We start from the raw sequence: 19,498 nt of genomic DNA, 5'->3' as shown, positions 1-19,498 counted from the left end.
GTTGTAAGAGGCACAGTTTGAAAATGTTCATTTGACCAAAGAATATGTAAAAAGTTGTTGAGTTGTTATTCTATTATGCAAGTGTTCTTTGGGAATGCCTTGACAGAGGTATAACTCTTCCACCTCGAGATGAAAATATCAAAGGAGAAAATTCATCTTGAACATGAAATAGTGGAAGACAAAGTGGTTGTTCTTTGTGAAAAGCCTTCCTTATAGGTCGTAGGATTCTTGTTTTAATTTTTTTCTTTTCGCGCCTAGATATTCTCACTGGCCATTCATGTATCTCTTACTTGTAAGAATTTTTCAATGAATGAAACGTTCTTATTGTTACATGTTCTTTTTGTAAGAGTTTTTTTTTTGTTTCTTGATCTCTTAATAATTTGAAAATGGGCGACGACTCTTTATTATTATAACACAATTTTTTTTCTTATTCGAGGCCGTTGTTCTTGGTTTTTGGTAGCCATCGTGGAGTCGCACTAGGTTGATTTACTGAACGGTTTTGAGAAGCACTCCTGCCCAAGGGTTTGCCCCTTTTCCTTGCCCCCAAGTTAAGACTTGGTTAGAGATCAACGTATGGGGGCTTCACCTTCTGCATTATGGTGTGAAAATCTACCAATAGGGGGTGAGCCCGGATCACCACCTTTGTGTTCAAGGTCCTGGTGTCCTTGATCAAGTGACTTCTTATAATTGGGGTTTGATTAGGATTTACTGGTACACTCACGGTATTTATGATATCACCTATTTATTGTCTGTGATTTAGACTTTGTGCATGTCAAGAATAAACGTGTCTTTCATATTGTATGATTTTTGGTAAAGAACTCATTTATGTTCTTGACCATGAAAGGATCACATTGTATGATTTTACATGAAAATATGAAAAAATATGTAACAAAAGCGACTTAGCTATGATTTTATTCAATCGACTGATATTTTCTTAATGCGAAAATGGTTCCTTGTTGCGGAGTTTCATGGTGTTGCGTCAGCCGTTGGGTTGTATTTTCATGTCCTTGCATTTCTTTGCTAATTATTAGTGTTTCCACCTTCACTAAGTCTTGGGTAGATCTTTCTCCCTTCAAATCATGTCTTGCACCTTTTGTGATAGCTCGTCTGGTGTTGTTCTTTGATAACATGTGCCTAGATTCATCAAATTTTGAGATGCAACATTTTGTGTTGACTTTTGATAACCTTTGACTTTCAGGATCATTTTTCCTTTCATCCCCTTGTGCTTATAATATTCCTTTACTAATCAACTCATTGGGGGTGGCTTTCAGATGGAGACATCACCTAGGTCGTACAATGACTTTTATGAAAGCGATAAAACCTTGACATGTCTGTCCTAGACAACTCTTGACAGGATGTGAGTATCTTACTCCAGCCTCTTTAAATTCAGTGTTGGAATACTCTTGTCAAATATTTTCTCTTGAAGTGTTGAGAGGAATTAATGATGAGAATATGCCTCGAGGCTCTTGATGTGTGTCCATGTCCCTGTCGTCTTGACTTAGGATATCCCCAGACTGGTCATTTAGTGGATTCCATGACACTTTATTGATTTCTATGTCTTTGGGCAATAACTTTTCTTCATATATGGTTTGGCTCTAATGAGGATATCACGCATGCTCACGATGCCATCCAAACCTAACTTCTCACTGAACATGTAGTATATCCTCAATCCTTTCTCGAACATTCATTATTTTAGATCATCATTGGATCTACCTACCTCAATTACCATTTTTATGAACTAGTACATATACTCTCAGAGGATTTCTCTCTTCTTCTAGTGAATTCTGCTAAGGATAACTATTGTGTTTGGTTGAAATTTTGGGGATGTAAGTCGTAATATGAATTCATCACGCAACATCTTCCAAGAAAGTATATAGTCGTCCAGTAGGATTTTGAACTATGCCATGGGGGATCCTTTGAGAGTAGTTTGAACTATGCCATGGGGGATCCTTTGAGAGTAGTTTGAACTATGCCATGGGGATCCTTTGAGAGTAGTTTTCACTTCACTGTTCTCCTTGCATTGTCACAAATAGTTAAAACTCGTACTCTTCCGTTCTCAAATATAAGTAAAAAAATAAAATAAAATATAGTCACAAATATAAATCAAAAACTTCAGAAAAAATTAATTTTTACTTCCATTTGAGACTAGAGATAGTACAACTTAATGTTTATATTAATCTGATATCAGTGTGTAGAAAGTGAATATATCAATCGTAAAAGACAACTCTGGGATTGCACAACTCATCAGTCGAAAGACACAAGTAATTAGTGTGAAATCATAGTCATTTAGTTTATAGGGCACTTGCTTTCTTGATGGAAGCGTGGATGAATCAATTCCTCAGTCACGTGCTCATTATTACCCTTCTAAAGACTTTAAATGAATGCTCTTTCATGTGTAGGATTTTAGAACCCCATATAAACTTCCCTTTGACTAGGTCGATAAATATTAATAAGAGAGTTGATGTTTCAGGCTGCAAATACACATTCATATTTATCTAAACTAGAATAGCTAGTTAGAATATGATAAAAATGACCTAAATGCATCAGATTTGTATATGCTCATATGTTAAAAGCTTTGTAAATGCATTAGATTTGTATATGCGCATATTTTAAAAGCTTAAAGCCTAATTGGTTGATTTGCATATAAACGTTATAGTAGTAATCGGAGCAATGCATTGAGCTTGTGAGCTGAACTGCATCGCAATATGAGTAGGGTTAGTCATTCCAATTCAATTAAGTTTGACAATAACTGATGGAGCACCTCTTGATAAACAATCAGATCTTAAAAGGAACAAATAATTCAGTGTTGCATGCTAACTAGGTACGTTAAAACGTCAAATCCTGTGATGTGAGGCGATAGTATTTTTAAATAAGTTTCACTGGTTCTTTGAACTAGTTAACAAAATCAACTCAGGTCTATGCAAAGTTGGATTATTTGGAGGTCAGGTTTGGTCCAAGACCCTATTTGATTCGGTTTATTTTGACTTGCTGAAGATGCCTAGATATGAGTTGAAGATTGTTAGCCAAAATTTAAAACATCTATTTACTATGACAATGCATATAGTTGCATTATATGCATAGACATACAAATATGAGTGCGTCAACACAGATTTATAATCGACTACCTGTAATCTTGGGTGTATAACAGCAGACAGTGAAGCTATGTCCAAGTTAAACAGAATTATATGCACAATTACAGTAGAGCAGAACAGGCAAACCCTTCAATTGCTGGATTCAATAAACAATCAAGAACTAAAATGACAAGGCTCATATATAACAACAGCAACTATCATTTCCATCAAACTGTAGAGAGAATGGCATAACGAGAAACCAAAAATTGAGTAATAATAATTAAAAAAATATACAGGTCCGCACAAACTCTCATGTAGGTTAGCATTTTCCTCTAAACAAGAAAAAAGACAATTGAGATAATGTAATTGAAAGAAGTAAAAGACAATTAGAATTCTATCGGTGTAAGCATTTCCAATACATTTTATTACCCTGACAAAGAAAGTGACTGTAAACATACAAAATTAATTTAGCACATCATCACCAGCAAACAATGGACTGAGCAAAACGCCGAGATGCAGAGGAAAATGGCAAAACAAAAGAATTCCATTTCAAAGCTGATGTTCCTGATAAAAGTTACCAAAAAATTACAGAACCACACTACAACACTCTTCATTCTTGAGGCAACCCTTCTTCAATTTCACTCCACTGCTCACTGTTTTCAGCAAACTTCTCCTTGATTTCCTTAATAATCTCTTTAGCATCATCAACCTTTGAAACACCAACAAGCCCATTCACAAGCTTCTTCATTGTAGTAAAATTCGGAACCCAACCTTTCCCAATACACTCCTTAGCAATCTCCAACGCAGACTCAAACTCCCCACCTTCACACAGAAAATAAACCATCGTAAAATAACAATCACCATCAACCCTAAAACCTCTTTTCTTCATATCAGCAAACAACCTCTTAGCCTCTTCAAGATCCCCTTCCCTACAAAACCCATTAATCAAATGAGTATAACTAACCGAATTCGGCTTCCTCCCTCTCGTGATCATCCCTTGAAACAAAGCCTTCGCCTCAGAAGATCTCTTCAGCTTACACAAACTCTGAATCCTAACATTATAAGTACTAAGACCCGGATACAGCTTATACCTTTCCTCCATCAAATTCAACAACTTTCCAACTTCCTCAAACTTCTTCTCACTATAAAACCCACCAATCGAATTATTGATCGTTGTCGCGTTAGGTCTAACAGAGTTCCTATCCATTTCATCCAAAATCGAGAAAACAGAACTAGTCGAACCAGATTCAGCAAAAGACTTAATAACCAAATTATACGTATCAACATTAGGTTGAATCGAGTAAATCTTCGGAAACTCAAGGTAAATTCGCGTTACCTCTTTGTGATTCTTCGCAATGAGTGAAGCGAGGATTAAAGCATTGAGCGATTTCACCGTTGGAACAATGTTGAGATTCTCACGCATGAACTTGAAAGTGGTTAAAGCTTGGTTAATCATGTTTGCTTGACCATAGAGAACGATAGCATGAGAGACGAAGCGTTCGTTGCGAAGATCGGACCGAGTTTGGAGAAGCTCGTCGATGAATTGACGGAGTGCGTCGAAGTGTTTCGCGGCGGTGAGTTTGGACGCGGCCCGGGAGAGAGCGAGGCGGTCGAGGTGGGATTCGGGAGTTAGAGAAGCGGCGCGGCAGATTTCGAGGATTGTTGAGGGGTTTGTTTCGGATTTGAGGAGACGGAGGGCGGATCTTGTTTTTTCCTTGGAGGTTAGGGGGGTTGAGGAGTTGGGGGAGAGGATTGTGGAGTAGCGGCGGAGGGTGTGGCGGAGATGCGACGCCATTGGTGGTGGTGGAGGTGGAAAAAAGTGGTTAGGGTTTTGCAGTGGGAAATGGTGGAGATGAAGGTTTTAGAGTTAAGAAGAAAATTGAGAAATGAAAATATATAAAACGATGCGTTTTGTTGAAAAAGTGGAAAAAAAGTTATGAACCTGACGTGAATCGAACACGCAACCTTCTGATCTGGAGTCAGACGCGCTACCATTGCGCCACAGATCCATTTTATTTAAACTTGCATTGTATTGTTTATAAACTAATCAAGAATCTTCATATTGTGTTTAGCATGTTGCTGAGAAGAATCTTTAGGTAATATATAATAAAGCAAAAATAACCTGGAATGATAGTTCTGTGAATCTTAAGTTGGAATCCAATGATATTCCTAACATAAAATAAAGTAAAATGAACTAATCATTTTGCTTTGAGAGTGCTTTCAAAAATATAATCATTTTATTACTTCTAGCTATAAAATAGAACACTAATTTTTTAGGTTGAATTATCAAAACCATGTATTTTTTACTAGTTTTGACACCATGTAGAAATTGTCTTGCTGTTTAATTTATGATACTAATAAGTTTTTCAAGAAACACTATTGAGTAGTTTTTCAATTATAATTTGCTTTTAAAAATAATAATTTTAGAAAGTTTATAATCTATTTGTAGTTATGTTTCAACTCCACTTGTAATGGTTTGCTTGATTTTTTAGAAATTGTTTTGTCTTCAAAGTACATCATCGTCGTATTACTTTGCTTTCACTTTATTAAAAAAACAAAAATTTGTAGCGAAGCTTATTTTTTTAAGAGATTTGTGACTTGAGTACATATTAGTTATATATAAAATCTATAAACAAATAAGAACAAGTGTGATTTAGAAATCTCATGTTGCTTAGAAACATTGAAATTGGGTAATATATAAGTCAGATGATCCATAAACCTAATGTTATAAGATTTTGAATGAATACATAATGTTATTATCGCTTGTAAAGTTGTTCTTGACTCAACGTAAATGTTTGTCTCGTGATTCATCATTTTCAATAAGTTGGGATTTTATACATGTACAAACACGTCTTAGTGAAAGGTGTGTCATCACATGAAGAGAACATGAATGATTTTGAAAGTGGTTAAAGTTTGGTTAATCTTGTTTGCTTGACCATAAAGAACGATAGGATGCGAGACAAAGTGTTCGTCGCGAAGGTCGGAGCGAGAATGGAGAAGCTCGTCGATGAATTGACGGAGTGCATCAAAAAATTTTGTGACAGTGACTTTGGATGTGGCACGAGAGAGGGCGGCGGTCGAGGTGGGATTCAAGAGTTAGAGAAGCAGCGCGGAAAATTTTAAGGATTGTTGAGTGGTTGGTTTCAGATTTGAGGAGACGGAGACGTAAATTTAGTTTAATAGTGCCTATTGTACACTTGCCTGATATTTGCGATATTCCAGAGTCTTTTACACTTCAAGGTTGCAAGTATGTTTTTCGCTTGCACCAAATTCAATGTCATGTCAAAAACACATCTCTTCTCTTCCGACAGGAGGCGGCATACAATTGGATGACTAGCGAACTTTTCACACAAAATCATAATTATGTAAACCACATATCACATTAAATTTCCATTTTTTAGTTGCCAACCTATAACCATGCAACTTAATGGGACACTCGCATTTTCTTGAATTGGTTTCTTCACATTTGAAGTTCCAAAGAAGAGGTATACATTCCCCACTTCTTTCGCATATCAATGTCACAAATGCACCTTTTATATCTGAACCATTATCGAACCTTCTGATTACAACATCAAACCCCGGTTTGGATGCCTCTGTACGAATTCATTGAAGCATGTGATCACGAAATTCAAACTCTTGTTCATTTTTAAAATGATTGTCAACATTTACCTCCTTCACAACTACAAGTGAAGCATCCGGAGACACAACAGGTTTGGAAAAAATATCAGAATGCACCATATCTAATGAAAACAAAAACATTAAATACTAAGAAACATTTAAAATAGAAAACAGAAAACAGATTGATGGAAAATGAGAACAGACAATTTCCAGAAATGCATCTCCTGATGAGTTCATAAATAATTCGAAAATACACTTCTAGAGACGGCATAACTTTTTTCAGCATCAAAACATAAGTAATATGAGCAATCGGCATCAAAACCCTTAGTTCCTTGGAGACTAATGCTTAATAAGCTTCTAATAGATGATATGCTCCAATCAATTAGTTGTTTATTGGCTTTAATGTGCTCTTTACACAAATGCGACTAAGATTCCACTCTTCGTATCTTCCTCTAATGTTCATTTGTTGTCAAACTATGGATTTGACTTAGTAAAATCATTAAAGAAAGTTTTCATTTCAATTATTTGGAGGTTTTATGCTCTTTCTATACAAATGAGAAGATCTCCTCAATGCACCCTGATTCAAAAAGCTGCTTTTATTTTCTTAATCAATGTTGTTTGGTAGGCTAGTAATTTGGGTCAGTTCAAGAATATCTCCCGCCCTTTTAATAAGATCATCTCACATCAAATGGCTAAGTCATCTTTAACCATTAAATCATCTATGACAGATCTTTTCATCATATGCCAACATTAATCTGCCTAGAGCCCAAGTTATTAAAAATGTGCTTTCACATCCTTTTGCTTGATGGAATAAAATGTAATGTTGGTGGAGCTTTTGTCTCAAATTTTTCTTTTGTAGGGATGTTGTGGTTTATTTATGGATAATAATGGTAATTTCATTTATGATTTTGCTGAACCTTTTGTGTGGAAGAACTCTATACCTGCTTAGTTTAGTGAGCAATTGAAATTGCTAAAGATAAATCTTGGAACAAATTTTAGATAGAATGTTATTCTCTTAGAGTGATCAAGGCTTTTGTTAATACCAAATTCGACTTGGTGCCTTGGCAACTAAGTGGCACATTTATATAAAATAAAAAAAAATGTCTTGGCATGATTTATGGATTATTAGAGTCCTATTCTCTTAGAAATCAGAGTGCACAAAGCAAAAAAAAAAAAAAAACTCTTACTACATCCCTTGGGTTCTTAGGTACAATGTATGTTTTTAATAATGTTCCTCTGCTTCCGTAGATGTACCTCCAAAAGCATTTTTTTACATTTGCATGAAAACCTTCCGTAGATGCATATACAAAACATTTCTGAATGTCTATCTACGGAATATATCAGATTCAGAAAACTAGAAAATAGCATTTGCAATGATAAAAACAACATTCATAAATTAAAATCGACATTACATCGATAATTTGAATAACAAATTAAATATTATATTTCAATAGTCCAGTGGACGCTTGCACATCTCTAAGATGAGCTCTACTGTTCTTTGCACAGTCGCTACGAACTCGAGCGGGATTTTATCTTTGAAATCGAAATACGTTCGCCATATTGCCAAAACATCCGCTCGATTCTTGAGCTCAAAGTTGCTTTAAACGACGTTCCCTCCGTTGTCAAATGAAAGTAAACGATACCCGAGCTTCACAACCTTCTGTTTGTCACCGTAAGGTAGGCGGTAATGGAATTTGTCAATGATGACATCGAGCGAGGTGTACTCGTTAAGTTTGAACGTCCGCCTGGGTGTTTTGCCGTCGGAGTATGAGACACTTGCGACATACCAACGGATGTTGTACTCATATTGAGACATATTTGTGTTTGTGTTAAATACAAGATTAGAAACCCCAAATTTCTAGAAAACCTAGTTGAATGTGGACCACCCATTTTCTGTCACAGATCGTTCTGTAGGTATATCCACTGAAAGATCCTAGATATTTTGTTTCCATAGGTGCATCTACACAAAAACCCATAGTTTGCAAATTTTGTACTTTCTGTAGACACATCTACAGAACTTTCATTGTAAGTTATATTACCATAACAGGATAATATAGCAGGGCAGAAATTGGATTGATAATGTGAGCAATGCAACGGATAAGGATGACTATTTACCTTAAATTATGTCTTCTCTTGCTCTATTTGATTTGTTGCACCAAAAAGTTAAAGCTTTAGAGTGAAAAATGATAATGATGGTGCAGGGTTTTTTAGGGTGGTGAGAGTGTGAGTGTTGAAGAAGAAATGTAACAATGGGAGAGTGATCATGTTGGTTCAAACTATATCAGATACTTCCGTAGATACATCTACGAAAAATTTTGGCGCTAAGTCATTTCGTAGATGTACCTACGAAAAAATCACAGAACTGAATTAATATGCAATTTCTCCCAACATACACAACTTTAAAATACTTCCGCCAGGGGCTTAAGAGATTCAATGGGTGCATTGAGCATTTCTAAAAAGAAAAAAAATGACAATAGTCACAAAGATTTTGTGTTTTAAAATCTAAAATATTTAAAAATCAATTTTACTTTTGACTTTTATTTTGAATTTCAATTATAAATTAGTTAAAAAATATATTTTTAATCAAATCATTCTATTTATAAAAAAAATATAGATTATAATTATAAATTGAAATAAAATAAATTTATTAGGGTAAAAAAAGATGAATCAAGTGCAACTACTGAGCATTGACTCCCAGAAACCCCAAACACATGAAATAATATTATACAAAAAATATATATATATATATATCATACTATATTGGTTGCATTATTGAAAAATCTCACTACTACTATTCCACTTACTAAACACACCTAACACCCATTACTAGACTGACAGCGAGACAGATACCGTTAACTTACAGCTTAATCTCGCTTCCGTTCCGGTACTATTGGACGGAAAGTCTCACCGATGTACCTTTTCTTCCCGTTCTCCGATTGGTCATGGTGGAACCGTTTCACCGATTCCACTCTCATTCACAGTCCTTTCTTCTACGCTCTTTGCGCTGTTTACTCTCTCATCTCCTTCATCGCTCTCGTCTGTTGCTTTGTTTCTCTCTCTAGTCTCTTCTCTTTCTCTCATTCATTGTTTCGTTATGTTGAATTTTGGATTTCGATTTTGCAGATTCAACTCATTAGGATTGAGCTTAGAGTGCCGGAATATGGTTGGACTACGCAGAAGATTTTTCATCTGTTTAACTTCATTGTTAGCGGAGGTTTTATTTTTTATTTTTTTTACTTATGCTTTGTATGTTTCAACCTTATTATTCGGTTAATCTCGCTTTTTTTTTCTTTTTTTTTACTTTGATTCGTAGTTCGTGCTCTAGTGTTTGGATTTCACGCTCGGGTTTTTTTCTTGCATCCGAAGGTTAGTTTTGACTTTTGTGTCTTTGGAATATTCAGCTTCACTTTCAATTGCTGAGACTGAGAGTGATGATGCATAATAATTCTGTGTTTGATACTAAGGCGAAGAAAAGTGAGTTTGACTTAATTGACTATGATAAATTTACTCCGGCTAAAAGTGACTTGAAGATTAAGTGATTTATTTATGAATAAATTTTTACAAAAGTGAGTTGAAGATAAAGTGATTTATTTATGGATAAATTCTTGTAATAAATTATAGCTTCTAGTATAATCAATTCTGAAAAACATAATCAATTTTACTTCAGAGAAACCAAATACATCATAATCAATTTTACACATCCAAAATCAATTCTGAGTGTTCCAAATATCTATTGTGGCTAAAATTTATTTTGATCGAAGTGATTTTAGTTAGAATGAGTTTGAAGTGGAGTGTAAAAATCACTTTGAGAGGCAAAAGCTACAAATTATGGCTTTGAAATAGAATTGATTCTAGAAGCAAAATAAATTCTAAACAGGAGCTGCTGCAACATACCAAAATCAATTTGCAGTCTTTAGAATCACTTTTGACTCTCAAAATTGGATAGGAAGATGCATTGCTTGCTCATTTAGGTTTTATATTTGACTTTTGCCCCTGTGGAATGTTTAGTCTTTGAATTGCTGAGATTGATGATTGGTAATAAAGGCTTGAATACTAACATAGAGTGGTTACTTTACTTGTTCTTTTAGGTCTTGATTTTGGTGCTGTTAGATCTGCCAGGGCTTGTGTTTTTCTCAACATACACACTTCTTGTCCTTTTCTGGGCTGAAATTTATCACCAGGCATGTTTTTTTTTTTTTTTGCTTTATTCTATTAAACCTGTTTATTTTGTGCTTTAGTGAATAAGTGATTATTATGCACATTCTTGTGATCAAGGAATGTTTTCTATTTTAATCAGGGAATGGATTATAATTGTATTTCATGTTTGAGCAGGCAAGGAGTTTACCAACTGATAAGCTCAGGATAGTTTACATCTCTGTAAATGGTGCCATGTATTTTATCCAGGTATCTGTCTCATTTCTTGTTGCAAATAACAAAATTGTAAATTTAAGTTTATCCGCTCTTTTTGTCCGTGGGATTCCCTCGGTGTTTGTTTTGATACATTACAAATCCCCCCGCATTTTGGTGTTTGCCCTAACCAAATTTTAGGTCTGCAGCATTCTATTTGGTAAGCTAACTTTTTTTTTAATATTAAATAATGATCTGTTGGTGTGTTGGCAAGGTCTTTTGGTGACTGAAATTATTATGGCACAATAATTTCTAGGACACTTGTTCTTGGTTGAGTAACAATACTGGCTTCTCAGTATTCAAAGTTGCTTTTAAAATATACAATTTGATATCTGTTTTGGGTTGTAATTGTGTGCTGTTCTTATTTTTAGCTCCACAATACATCTTGATTCAGAACAATCTTTCCATAGGTAAACAGAGCAAAAGAGTTAAAAAGACTCTTTGCTAGTTGACCTCAACTATCACAATACTAAACAGTGGCTTTTGATTCAGGCTGGTATTTGGATTTACCTCTGGATATATTACAATGATGTCGTCGACTTCATTGGGAAGATATTTATTGGAGGTTAGCTTTTTAAGCAAAGAATTATTATGCATCTCATGTTTAATAATTGCTTTTGCGACATCTGAAATATTGGTAAAGCCATAGCACGTTTTTCACAAGAACTACTTTACTTTTCTTCAGGTCTATCATTTGTGGTTGCATTAGGCTTCCTAATATTTGGAGGAAGGTAAGACTTCTGCAATTGATTGGATTATCTATGAAATACCTTTTGCAATTCCTCAGTTTTGTCTATTCACTAATGGGTTTTGTTTTGGGTGAAAACTTTTATTTCCCCCTGGTAATTCATGTTTTCAGATTATTTTTCATGCTGAAGCGTTTCCCAATTGAATCGAAAGGGAGAAGAAAGAAGCTTCAAGAGGTATGTCAAATTTATTCTCTGTAAGTCAGTTTAATAAAATTTTGTGGGAAAAATTTGATAATATTGTTGGTCACTTTATTTTTAGTTATTTTCTATGTATGATCGCGTCTTTTCTCTGTTACAATCATCCATTTCTCTTTTGGTCTCATAAGGTCTATTCTTTTCTTTTTTGATGTAGTAAGTTCACTCTTCTATTACAAAAGTTCATATACATTATAGAAAATAACAATAGAGACTTGGGTATTATGGGATAAGTAAGTTTCACATTTAGTAGTATGAAATGCTCGATGGAGTACTAAATGGCTTGGTTCTTTCCATTTGACAACTATCTTTTAAGAGATGGTTCTTCTTGTGATTGGGTGCTTATCTTATAGTAATCTTTGTTTTAATTGGAAAATTACTATGGTTCCTGCCAAGAACATTACTGCATAAATTTTATGTTTTAGGTGCTCTTGGGTTAGATCTCATTATGAAATAAAAAGAACTTATTCAATATTTTCATCTCTTACTCTAGATGACCAAATGTAGATAAACTATAAAATGAAAATATGTATAATAGTATAGTTATACTCACATAAATTTGGTTTTGCATTACAGGTTGGATTTGTCACAGCCATATGTTTCACCTGTTTTCTGATAAGATGTGTGATGGTAACGTCTAACTATATTACTTTTCTGTTATATTAATGTTCTAGTTGGCATTTCTCAATATTATTTCTGATTTTCAGTAAATATGTTAGGTGTAAAAATTGTGTTCGTTTTTTGCTTGGATGCTGCTCATTGTTCCTTTGTTATTCTGTAATACTGTAACCATCTTCCCTTTCTTAATTACCCTCTTGTTACACGTGTAGGTTTTTGTATCTGCATTTGACTCGGATGCATCTCTTGATGTTGTGGACCATCCGATTTTGGACTTCATCTATTACATGGTATTTTACTCTGTGTTCCCTTTTGTTAATTGCTCTTACTACTTTGGAATCACTCTCTAAACATATGGGAATTTACCTATCCCTTGAGTACAGGTGGTTGAGATCCTGCCTTCAGCTTTAGTCCTCTTCATACTGCGCAAATTGCCACCGAAGAGAATATCAGCTCAATATCACCTTATTCGTTAACTGCAAACATCTTGGATCTTCCTGTATTCTTTCACCAATTGGTTATGACTTTAATGGCTCTGCAGTTAATGGTGTTCTTCTGCTCTTGCCCATCAAGTATATATTCTCATGCAGCAGTTCTTTACACGCGTGATAATCAGCAGTTGCTGCTCGGGTAGAGTAATATGTAATCTTATTTTTTTATTTGTGTGTCATCAAGATTGTGACTTTCACACTCCATGTAAGTAAACCGAGGATTGAGGGAAGTTCGTTGAGGGAACTAAACAAATAGAAGTTTTTATGACGTTTAGAGATGTAGGCTTGCCATGATGTATTCATTCTTTCCATATTCAATACTCCATGAAGTTTCTGATGCTCAACTCTGAATGAATGTACACTTGGAGTGAGCGAAAATGTTGAAAAAGTGAATTAGTACTGTTATTTATATGAGGTGGATGCATTTCAAGAATTAAAGCAATTCAGTAGTATTTGTTTAACACTAGAAACATGTTTATTTTTTCTTTCTATTTTTGCTTTCTACTGGACCAAGTATGTTTCAAATTTAAAAGACATGCTGTAAGTCATGGCGTAAATGTTGAATTGCTGGTATCTTTGCTTTCCATTATTTATTGGAAAAACTTAAATTCACTCTAAGTTCATGTTTATTTTGGTCTTTGAATTTTTAAATATCTAATGCCACGCTGGTCTGGAGCCTCACATATCATGAAACTAGTTTTAATCGCATCATATAGTATCATTGTTGCCAACCCTTTGGACTTGCATAGTGCACCAGATACAATTAAAACTGACATTTCATAATAGCAAGGACTGTAGCATGGATTGTTGGTCAGATGTTTTCTGATACACATGAACCTCATTTCTGAGACAAGTGTAGTGCATATTTGCATCTTAATGGAGTATCTATGATGAGAACATGAGAATTAAAGCTTTCAGAGAAAAGAGAATGATTTTTAGAACATGTTTAGAATATAAGCACACAAGGTTTTATTTCATTTGCTTCTGCCAAAATATGACACAAACTTCCCCTTTTATAGTTGGGGAGAGACATAAAAGACAGAAAAGTCAACAATGAACAAAGCATTATTGAAATATTTTATCAAGTGGCAAAGATACTTTTGATTATTTTTTCATAAGAAAATAAAATAACACTATTCATAGTCACGCCTATTATACAAAGTGGGTATCTGTCCACATCAATCTTAACAATATTCATAGTCACGCCTATTATACAAAGTGGGTATCTGTCCACATCAATCTTTGTAGATGAGTTCATGAGATGGGGACATATTTTGATCGCATAAGTTTCCTTCAGAAAAAGCAATCTCCAAATTTGGATGACTCATGCTCCCATATGTCATCTATCATGTAAGTATGGTCCATCATTTTTCTATGAGCTTCTTCCACATCTCCTTCTGAGAATTCAGCTTTCATTGAAGACTCTGATTTTTGTTATGTGGATTGAGCTGAACTTTCTCCAATTTCTAGGCTTTTAAACTTTTGATGACTTATGCAAGTTGTATTATCATTCATGTTCTCTGGTTCATGGAGGTTGACGAAGCAAACATACTCCATTAATTGATTTCTAGGACTAACTTTAATTGATTTCTCCACCATGTTAATGGAGAGTACCATTCAAGAGTAGTCCAAATTAAGGATTTGTATTTTTCGGGATCTATTATGTGTTGATACAGGGCTTCTGTGGGTATGAGAACAGGCATAAAATATAAACTAGTGGCACACTAGATATACCATAAAAAAAAAATTTGTGAATTTAGCATTTGAGTTTATTAGAATTGGTAGGGGAAATTATGTGTTTGGGAAATAAGGAGTATGATCCGGGAAATTATTCCTTATGATTTTTGTCATGTAATAAAAAAGATTATTCCTGACATAGTGTTTGAGTTGTGATGGTGAAGAGGATCTAGTTATTCCTTGAGGAAGGTCCTTGAGCTGGGATGAAGACTTATTCCTAAAACCTTGAACTCAATTAATTTGAAATATTATACTCCCTCCGTTCCTTTTTAAGTGTCGTTTTAGAAGAATTTTTTTGTTCCTATTTAAGTGTCGTTTTATAATTTAATGTTATAATTTGTCATTTATACCCTTATTTTTTCAATAACTCCACCTCAAATTTTTCAATTAGTTATTGGAAAAAGAGAGTGTATGATTGAATTTATTTGGAAAGAGAAAAATAAATAAGGGTATAATAGAAAAAGTAACTCTAATAATTCACTATCTTGGTGGAAGAGCTTTTTGCTAAAACGACACTTAAAAAGGAACGGAGGAGTAACATTTAATTATTTAGTGTTTCTGGTGGAATAAGGCAAAGGCCTTGGCCCTCTAAAGTATGAATCCTCTCAAAGATTTAGTTTAAAGTAACAAAGGTAGGATTACACTCTTTTCCCTTACAAGGGTAGGGGTTTTAATGAGGGGCTCTGCCTTCTTAACCCTATGATGTTGCACCAATTATATTATGGAGCCTTCTTAACCCTATGATGTTGCACCAATTATATTATGGACGAAGGTTCATTGCCACCTATGAGGCAATTATACAATGAACCATCATTAAAGACTCCTTGTCGCCTACGAAGCAGTTATATATTAGACTTTTGGTGAAGGATTCTTGCCACCTATAAGGCAATTATATGTAAGATTTTCATTGAAGGATCCTTTCCGCCGGTAACACATTTATATGTTGGATCTTCATTGAAGGATCCCTTCACTCAAATACAATAATTTTGACATAGTCTTAGTTGCACATAAAGGCCTACCATTGTTGATGATGTGACACAACAGAATTGAAAATCTAGAAATAAAACTATAATCTTATCTATGAAATCAAACTTTTCAAGCTTTCATTCAATAAAGACATATAACTAAACAACTGTAAATAGTAAAAGGAATGATAATATTATATCTACATGATCAGAAAAGAGAAAATCTATCATCTCACTTCTGTAAAAACTTTGGTCATTCGACACGGTGCAACTAAAATCTTAATTAACAATTGCACACGAAAAAAAAAAGTTTGAAAATATTAATATATTACAATGTTTGATGACCACTTTGTTGTGTATTTTCTTCATGTATGTTCTCTCACAACAGTGGAATGGACCACTCAATCTTGGTGAAGTTCGTCAGCTTGTGGGGCAGCAAATCTAACATTGGCAGGTCGTGCCACAACAACTGGGTCATCAGCAAATAGTGCTTTGATGAGTGATGGTGTTTTTAGGGGTCGACGACCAGTCATCCTAGGATAGACATCTTCAAGAAAATAGTATGCATGGCCAGCAATCATTCCCTGGAAAATGTTGTCGAGAATTACATTTGTTGTATAGATAGAAATCAGATGTCCACATCATAGTATATTTATTCTTTGAAAGGAAACATACCAGTAGGTCTACCCAGGCACTAGCACCAACAAGGACAGAGAACCCCAAGAGAACCTACATGTATAAAACTTTAAGATTAGATTTCCTTGATTATAAGCTAGAAGAACTTAAGTCAACGATAAAACGATCTTTCATACAAATCAAACCAAAAACACAGATTAGTGTTAGCCTATCAGTAACCACTGTATAGCTTACGCACCCAGGGAAGGTAGGCCGCGGTGAAAGTAAAAAGTCCTAGGAAGCTCATGTGAATGAAGGGATTCTGTTTGCTCCATACATAAACCTGAAAAAAAAAATCAAGGCTTTGAATTTGAGGTGGATTTGAACACGAGGGAGGTTTCAACAAAAAAAAAAATTACACAAAATGCAACTCACCATCATAAATGTCAAGGAGTTGCTGAGGAATATAATTTTTGCAAATGACTCTGATAAGTAAGGTATCATTCCCCCAAGAAGAACGATTCCAGTCAATACAGATGCACCAAATAAGAGCATGTAAAAAAAATCAGCAGTTCTTCCCCTGAACGAGTTCTCTTCTAGAAGCTTGCAGTACCGAGCAAGAAAAAACATATGAAACAAGAAATCCAAGTCTGCATATTCCATAAGATACCATGATGAAGTTAAATGTATGATTCATAATTTTCAAATTATAAGGATTGAAAATATATTCCATTGATCATCTAGTCCACAAGTAGAAAAGGCAAACGAAATCAGAGGTGTAAGAGAGGAGGGAAGCATCTTGTACACCCATATATATCAAGAGATTATTGATTTCAATAAATATTTAACACCAAGCCATCAATGTGAGTCTCAAGTTTCAATCCTCTTACTTTAGAGTATGCATTAAGAAATTTGCATAGTGTATCAATGTAAATGTACCATGACAAGAAAAGCATTATATCTAATTTGCAATGCAAAAAGGGAGTTCATCAAATGAGGTAACTAAGGTCATGTGTAAATATGAAGCAAAAGCTATGCTATGATCTAAGCCACAAAAATAAGTATGATAAAGTGGTTCTATTGCTTCTGATAAGTAGCATGGGTGCGCGAAAGCTCATATCTCATAGGTAATTTAATAATTGGAACTATCATGCCCACATCCATTCCCCCCATGGTTATATTTGGATCAATCAATCAGATTAACACCATATCCAATAAGTGTGTACATCTCCCCTATAGCAACAGCCTCTCCTCACTCATGTTGTTCCCAAACATAACGTTGATTTTATTAGTGCATTGGTCCTAAAATGTTGTTTGTGATGTAAGAATTAAGCTCATGATGCTTGAAAAAAGTCCCTATTTATCTCAACAAATATGACATAACCAATACTCATTAGTCACATTAACACACATATTATAGAGGGAAAGATACATGCATCAATATGGTCTTGATAATTGGAACTATCATGCCCATAATCATTAGCCCTATGTTTATATTTGGATCAATCATACCCACAACCATTAGCCCTATGTTTATATTTGGATCAATCAGATTGACACCTTACCCAATAAGTGTGTACCTCTCCACTATAGCAGCAGCCTCTCCTCACTCGTGTTGTGCCCAAACCATAATTTTGATTTTATTAGTGCATTGCTCCTAAAATGTCTAAAATGTGGTTTTGCTCCTAATATTTAAGCTCATGATGCTTCAAAAAAGTCCCCATTTATATCAACAAATTACGAATAACCAATACTCCTTTAATCACATGGACACTCACACATGTTACAGAGGGAGAGATAGATGCATCAGTATATAATCTTGATAAAATAGGAGAAAAATGAGTTCCGCACATGTATCAGCAAGTAGAAATGTCCATATTATGACAATTACGAAACAAAAATCAAAGCCACAAGCATGTAAGCCACGCCACCAATCACAATGGACAGGCAGCTCGGTTGGTGAGCAGAGGGATACCAAATGAGTTCCAAGTAGGATGACCAAAGTTCAAACACCAAAAACAAACATAACCATTAACATACTAACCTCTAACATTAGCCAAAAAAATAAAACAATGCAAAGAGCAAAGAAAAATTTACCCATTTTCCTGAAGTACAAGAAATTAGTAACCAAACGCCAAAACTGATATTGCTTCACAACCAGTCTAGGGTTCAAGTACAAATGATACGGAGAAATTATCTGCAAAATCATAAACAAGAACAAAATAATCAACCACTTGCAATTTCCAAATCAGTAAAACAAAATAAGAAATCAAACCCTACACAATGTCAGAAACGAGAAAAAAACCTAAATCACGATAACACAATAGCGTTAACAATCTGATTTCAAATTAGTGTATTAACAATTACAAATCGAGAAATCAAAAAACAACAACAATTCCAGATATCATGAAAAAAGGATTGAAACCCTAAAACCTAGAAAAGGAGAAGAAAATCGGTATACCTCGAGGGAGCATCCGATGGTGGTGACAACAGCCGCAGTGAGATAGGATCTTGTAATCACCGGCATCTGTTTGTACCATTCTTCAACCGCTTGAGCCATTGTTGTTTTTTGCCCTAATCTCTGTCTGATCCTAATTAAACTTTATAATAAGAAGAAGAACGATATGAAAAGAAAGTGAAAGTTTAGCTGTGAAGTTTTCAGGAAAAGTGGGAACGAACAAAACAAAAGGTGAGGTTTGAGGGGAATTTGATGTGATAGAAGAAGCGTGGAAGAAGAGAACGAGAGGAAGAAGAAGAAGAGGTGAGAATACGACGAATGACAGAGGAACCACGAATCATAAAGCGCGTGGTTTGCACGGACCAATAGGGTTATTCCTACTTGTTGTACTTGTTGGGCTATTATTGCGAAATGGGTTGGCCCGAATGTTAGCCCAACATTTATTCAGAAGAAAAAATTTACTTTGTACCCCTACAATTATACCTATCCTTATACAAAAAATATTTGGACCAAAATATCCTCGTATAAATAGTATATATTTTAAAGAATTTCATACATTTCAAAAAAAAAATTA

General features: G+C 34.7%; 3 protein-coding genes and 1 non-coding gene across 4 annotated transcripts; 1 reads left to right on the top strand and 3 right to left on the bottom strand.

Annotated features, from left to right (window-relative positions):
• Positions 1 to 3,328: 3,328 nt before the first annotated feature.
• LOC131595453 (small ribosomal subunit protein mS86 (rPPR1)-like) lies at positions 3,329 to 4,957 on the bottom strand. Its single transcript, XM_058867801.1, has one exon. The coding sequence runs from the start codon at positions 4,864 to 4,866 to the stop codon at positions 3,682 to 3,684; it is 1,185 nt and encodes a 394-aa protein (XP_058723784.1). The 5' UTR covers positions 4,867 to 4,957; the 3' UTR covers positions 3,329 to 3,681.
• A 51-nt stretch (positions 4,958 to 5,008) lies between these two features.
• Positions 5,009 to 5,080, bottom strand: TRNAW-CCA (transfer RNA tryptophan (anticodon CCA)). Its single transcript has one exon. It is a non-coding gene; the product is annotated as a tRNA-Trp (tRNA).
• A 4,374-nt stretch (positions 5,081 to 9,454) lies between these two features.
• LOC131595451 (tobamovirus multiplication protein 1-like) lies at positions 9,455 to 13,591 on the top strand. Its single transcript, XM_058867799.1, has 11 exons — positions 9,455 to 9,725; positions 9,813 to 9,903; positions 10,003 to 10,055; positions 10,778 to 10,870; positions 11,022 to 11,093; positions 11,589 to 11,661; positions 11,782 to 11,827; positions 11,956 to 12,019; positions 12,617 to 12,670; positions 12,871 to 12,948; positions 13,042 to 13,591. Exons 1-11 carry the CDS (start codon positions 9,600 to 9,602, stop codon positions 13,132 to 13,134), a joined length of 843 nt encoding a protein of 280 aa, XP_058723782.1. The 5' UTR covers positions 9,455 to 9,599; the 3' UTR covers positions 13,135 to 13,591.
• A 2,437-nt stretch (positions 13,592 to 16,028) lies between these two features.
• On the bottom strand, positions 16,029 to 19,251 carry LOC131595452 (derlin-2.2). Its single transcript, XM_058867800.1, has 6 exons — positions 18,928 to 19,251; positions 18,564 to 18,663; positions 16,902 to 17,116; positions 16,726 to 16,809; positions 16,527 to 16,580; positions 16,029 to 16,435 (listed from the first exon to the last, which is right to left on the bottom strand). The coding sequence occupies exons 1-6, from the start codon at positions 19,024 to 19,026 to the stop codon at positions 16,253 to 16,255; spliced, it is 735 nt and encodes a 244-aa protein (XP_058723783.1). The 5' UTR covers positions 19,027 to 19,251; the 3' UTR covers positions 16,029 to 16,252.
• Between the last annotated feature and the right edge of the window lie 247 nt (positions 19,252 to 19,498).

The sequence above is a fragment of the Vicia villosa genome, linkage group LG4 (assembly GCF_029867415.1).
Source record: "Vicia villosa cultivar HV-30 ecotype Madison, WI linkage group LG4, Vvil1.0, whole genome shotgun sequence".
Taxonomy (NCBI): Eukaryota; Viridiplantae; Streptophyta; class Magnoliopsida; order Fabales; family Fabaceae; genus Vicia; species Vicia villosa.
The sequence above is the reverse complement of the archived record's forward strand: the minus strand, read 5'-3'. Positions and strand labels throughout refer to the sequence as shown.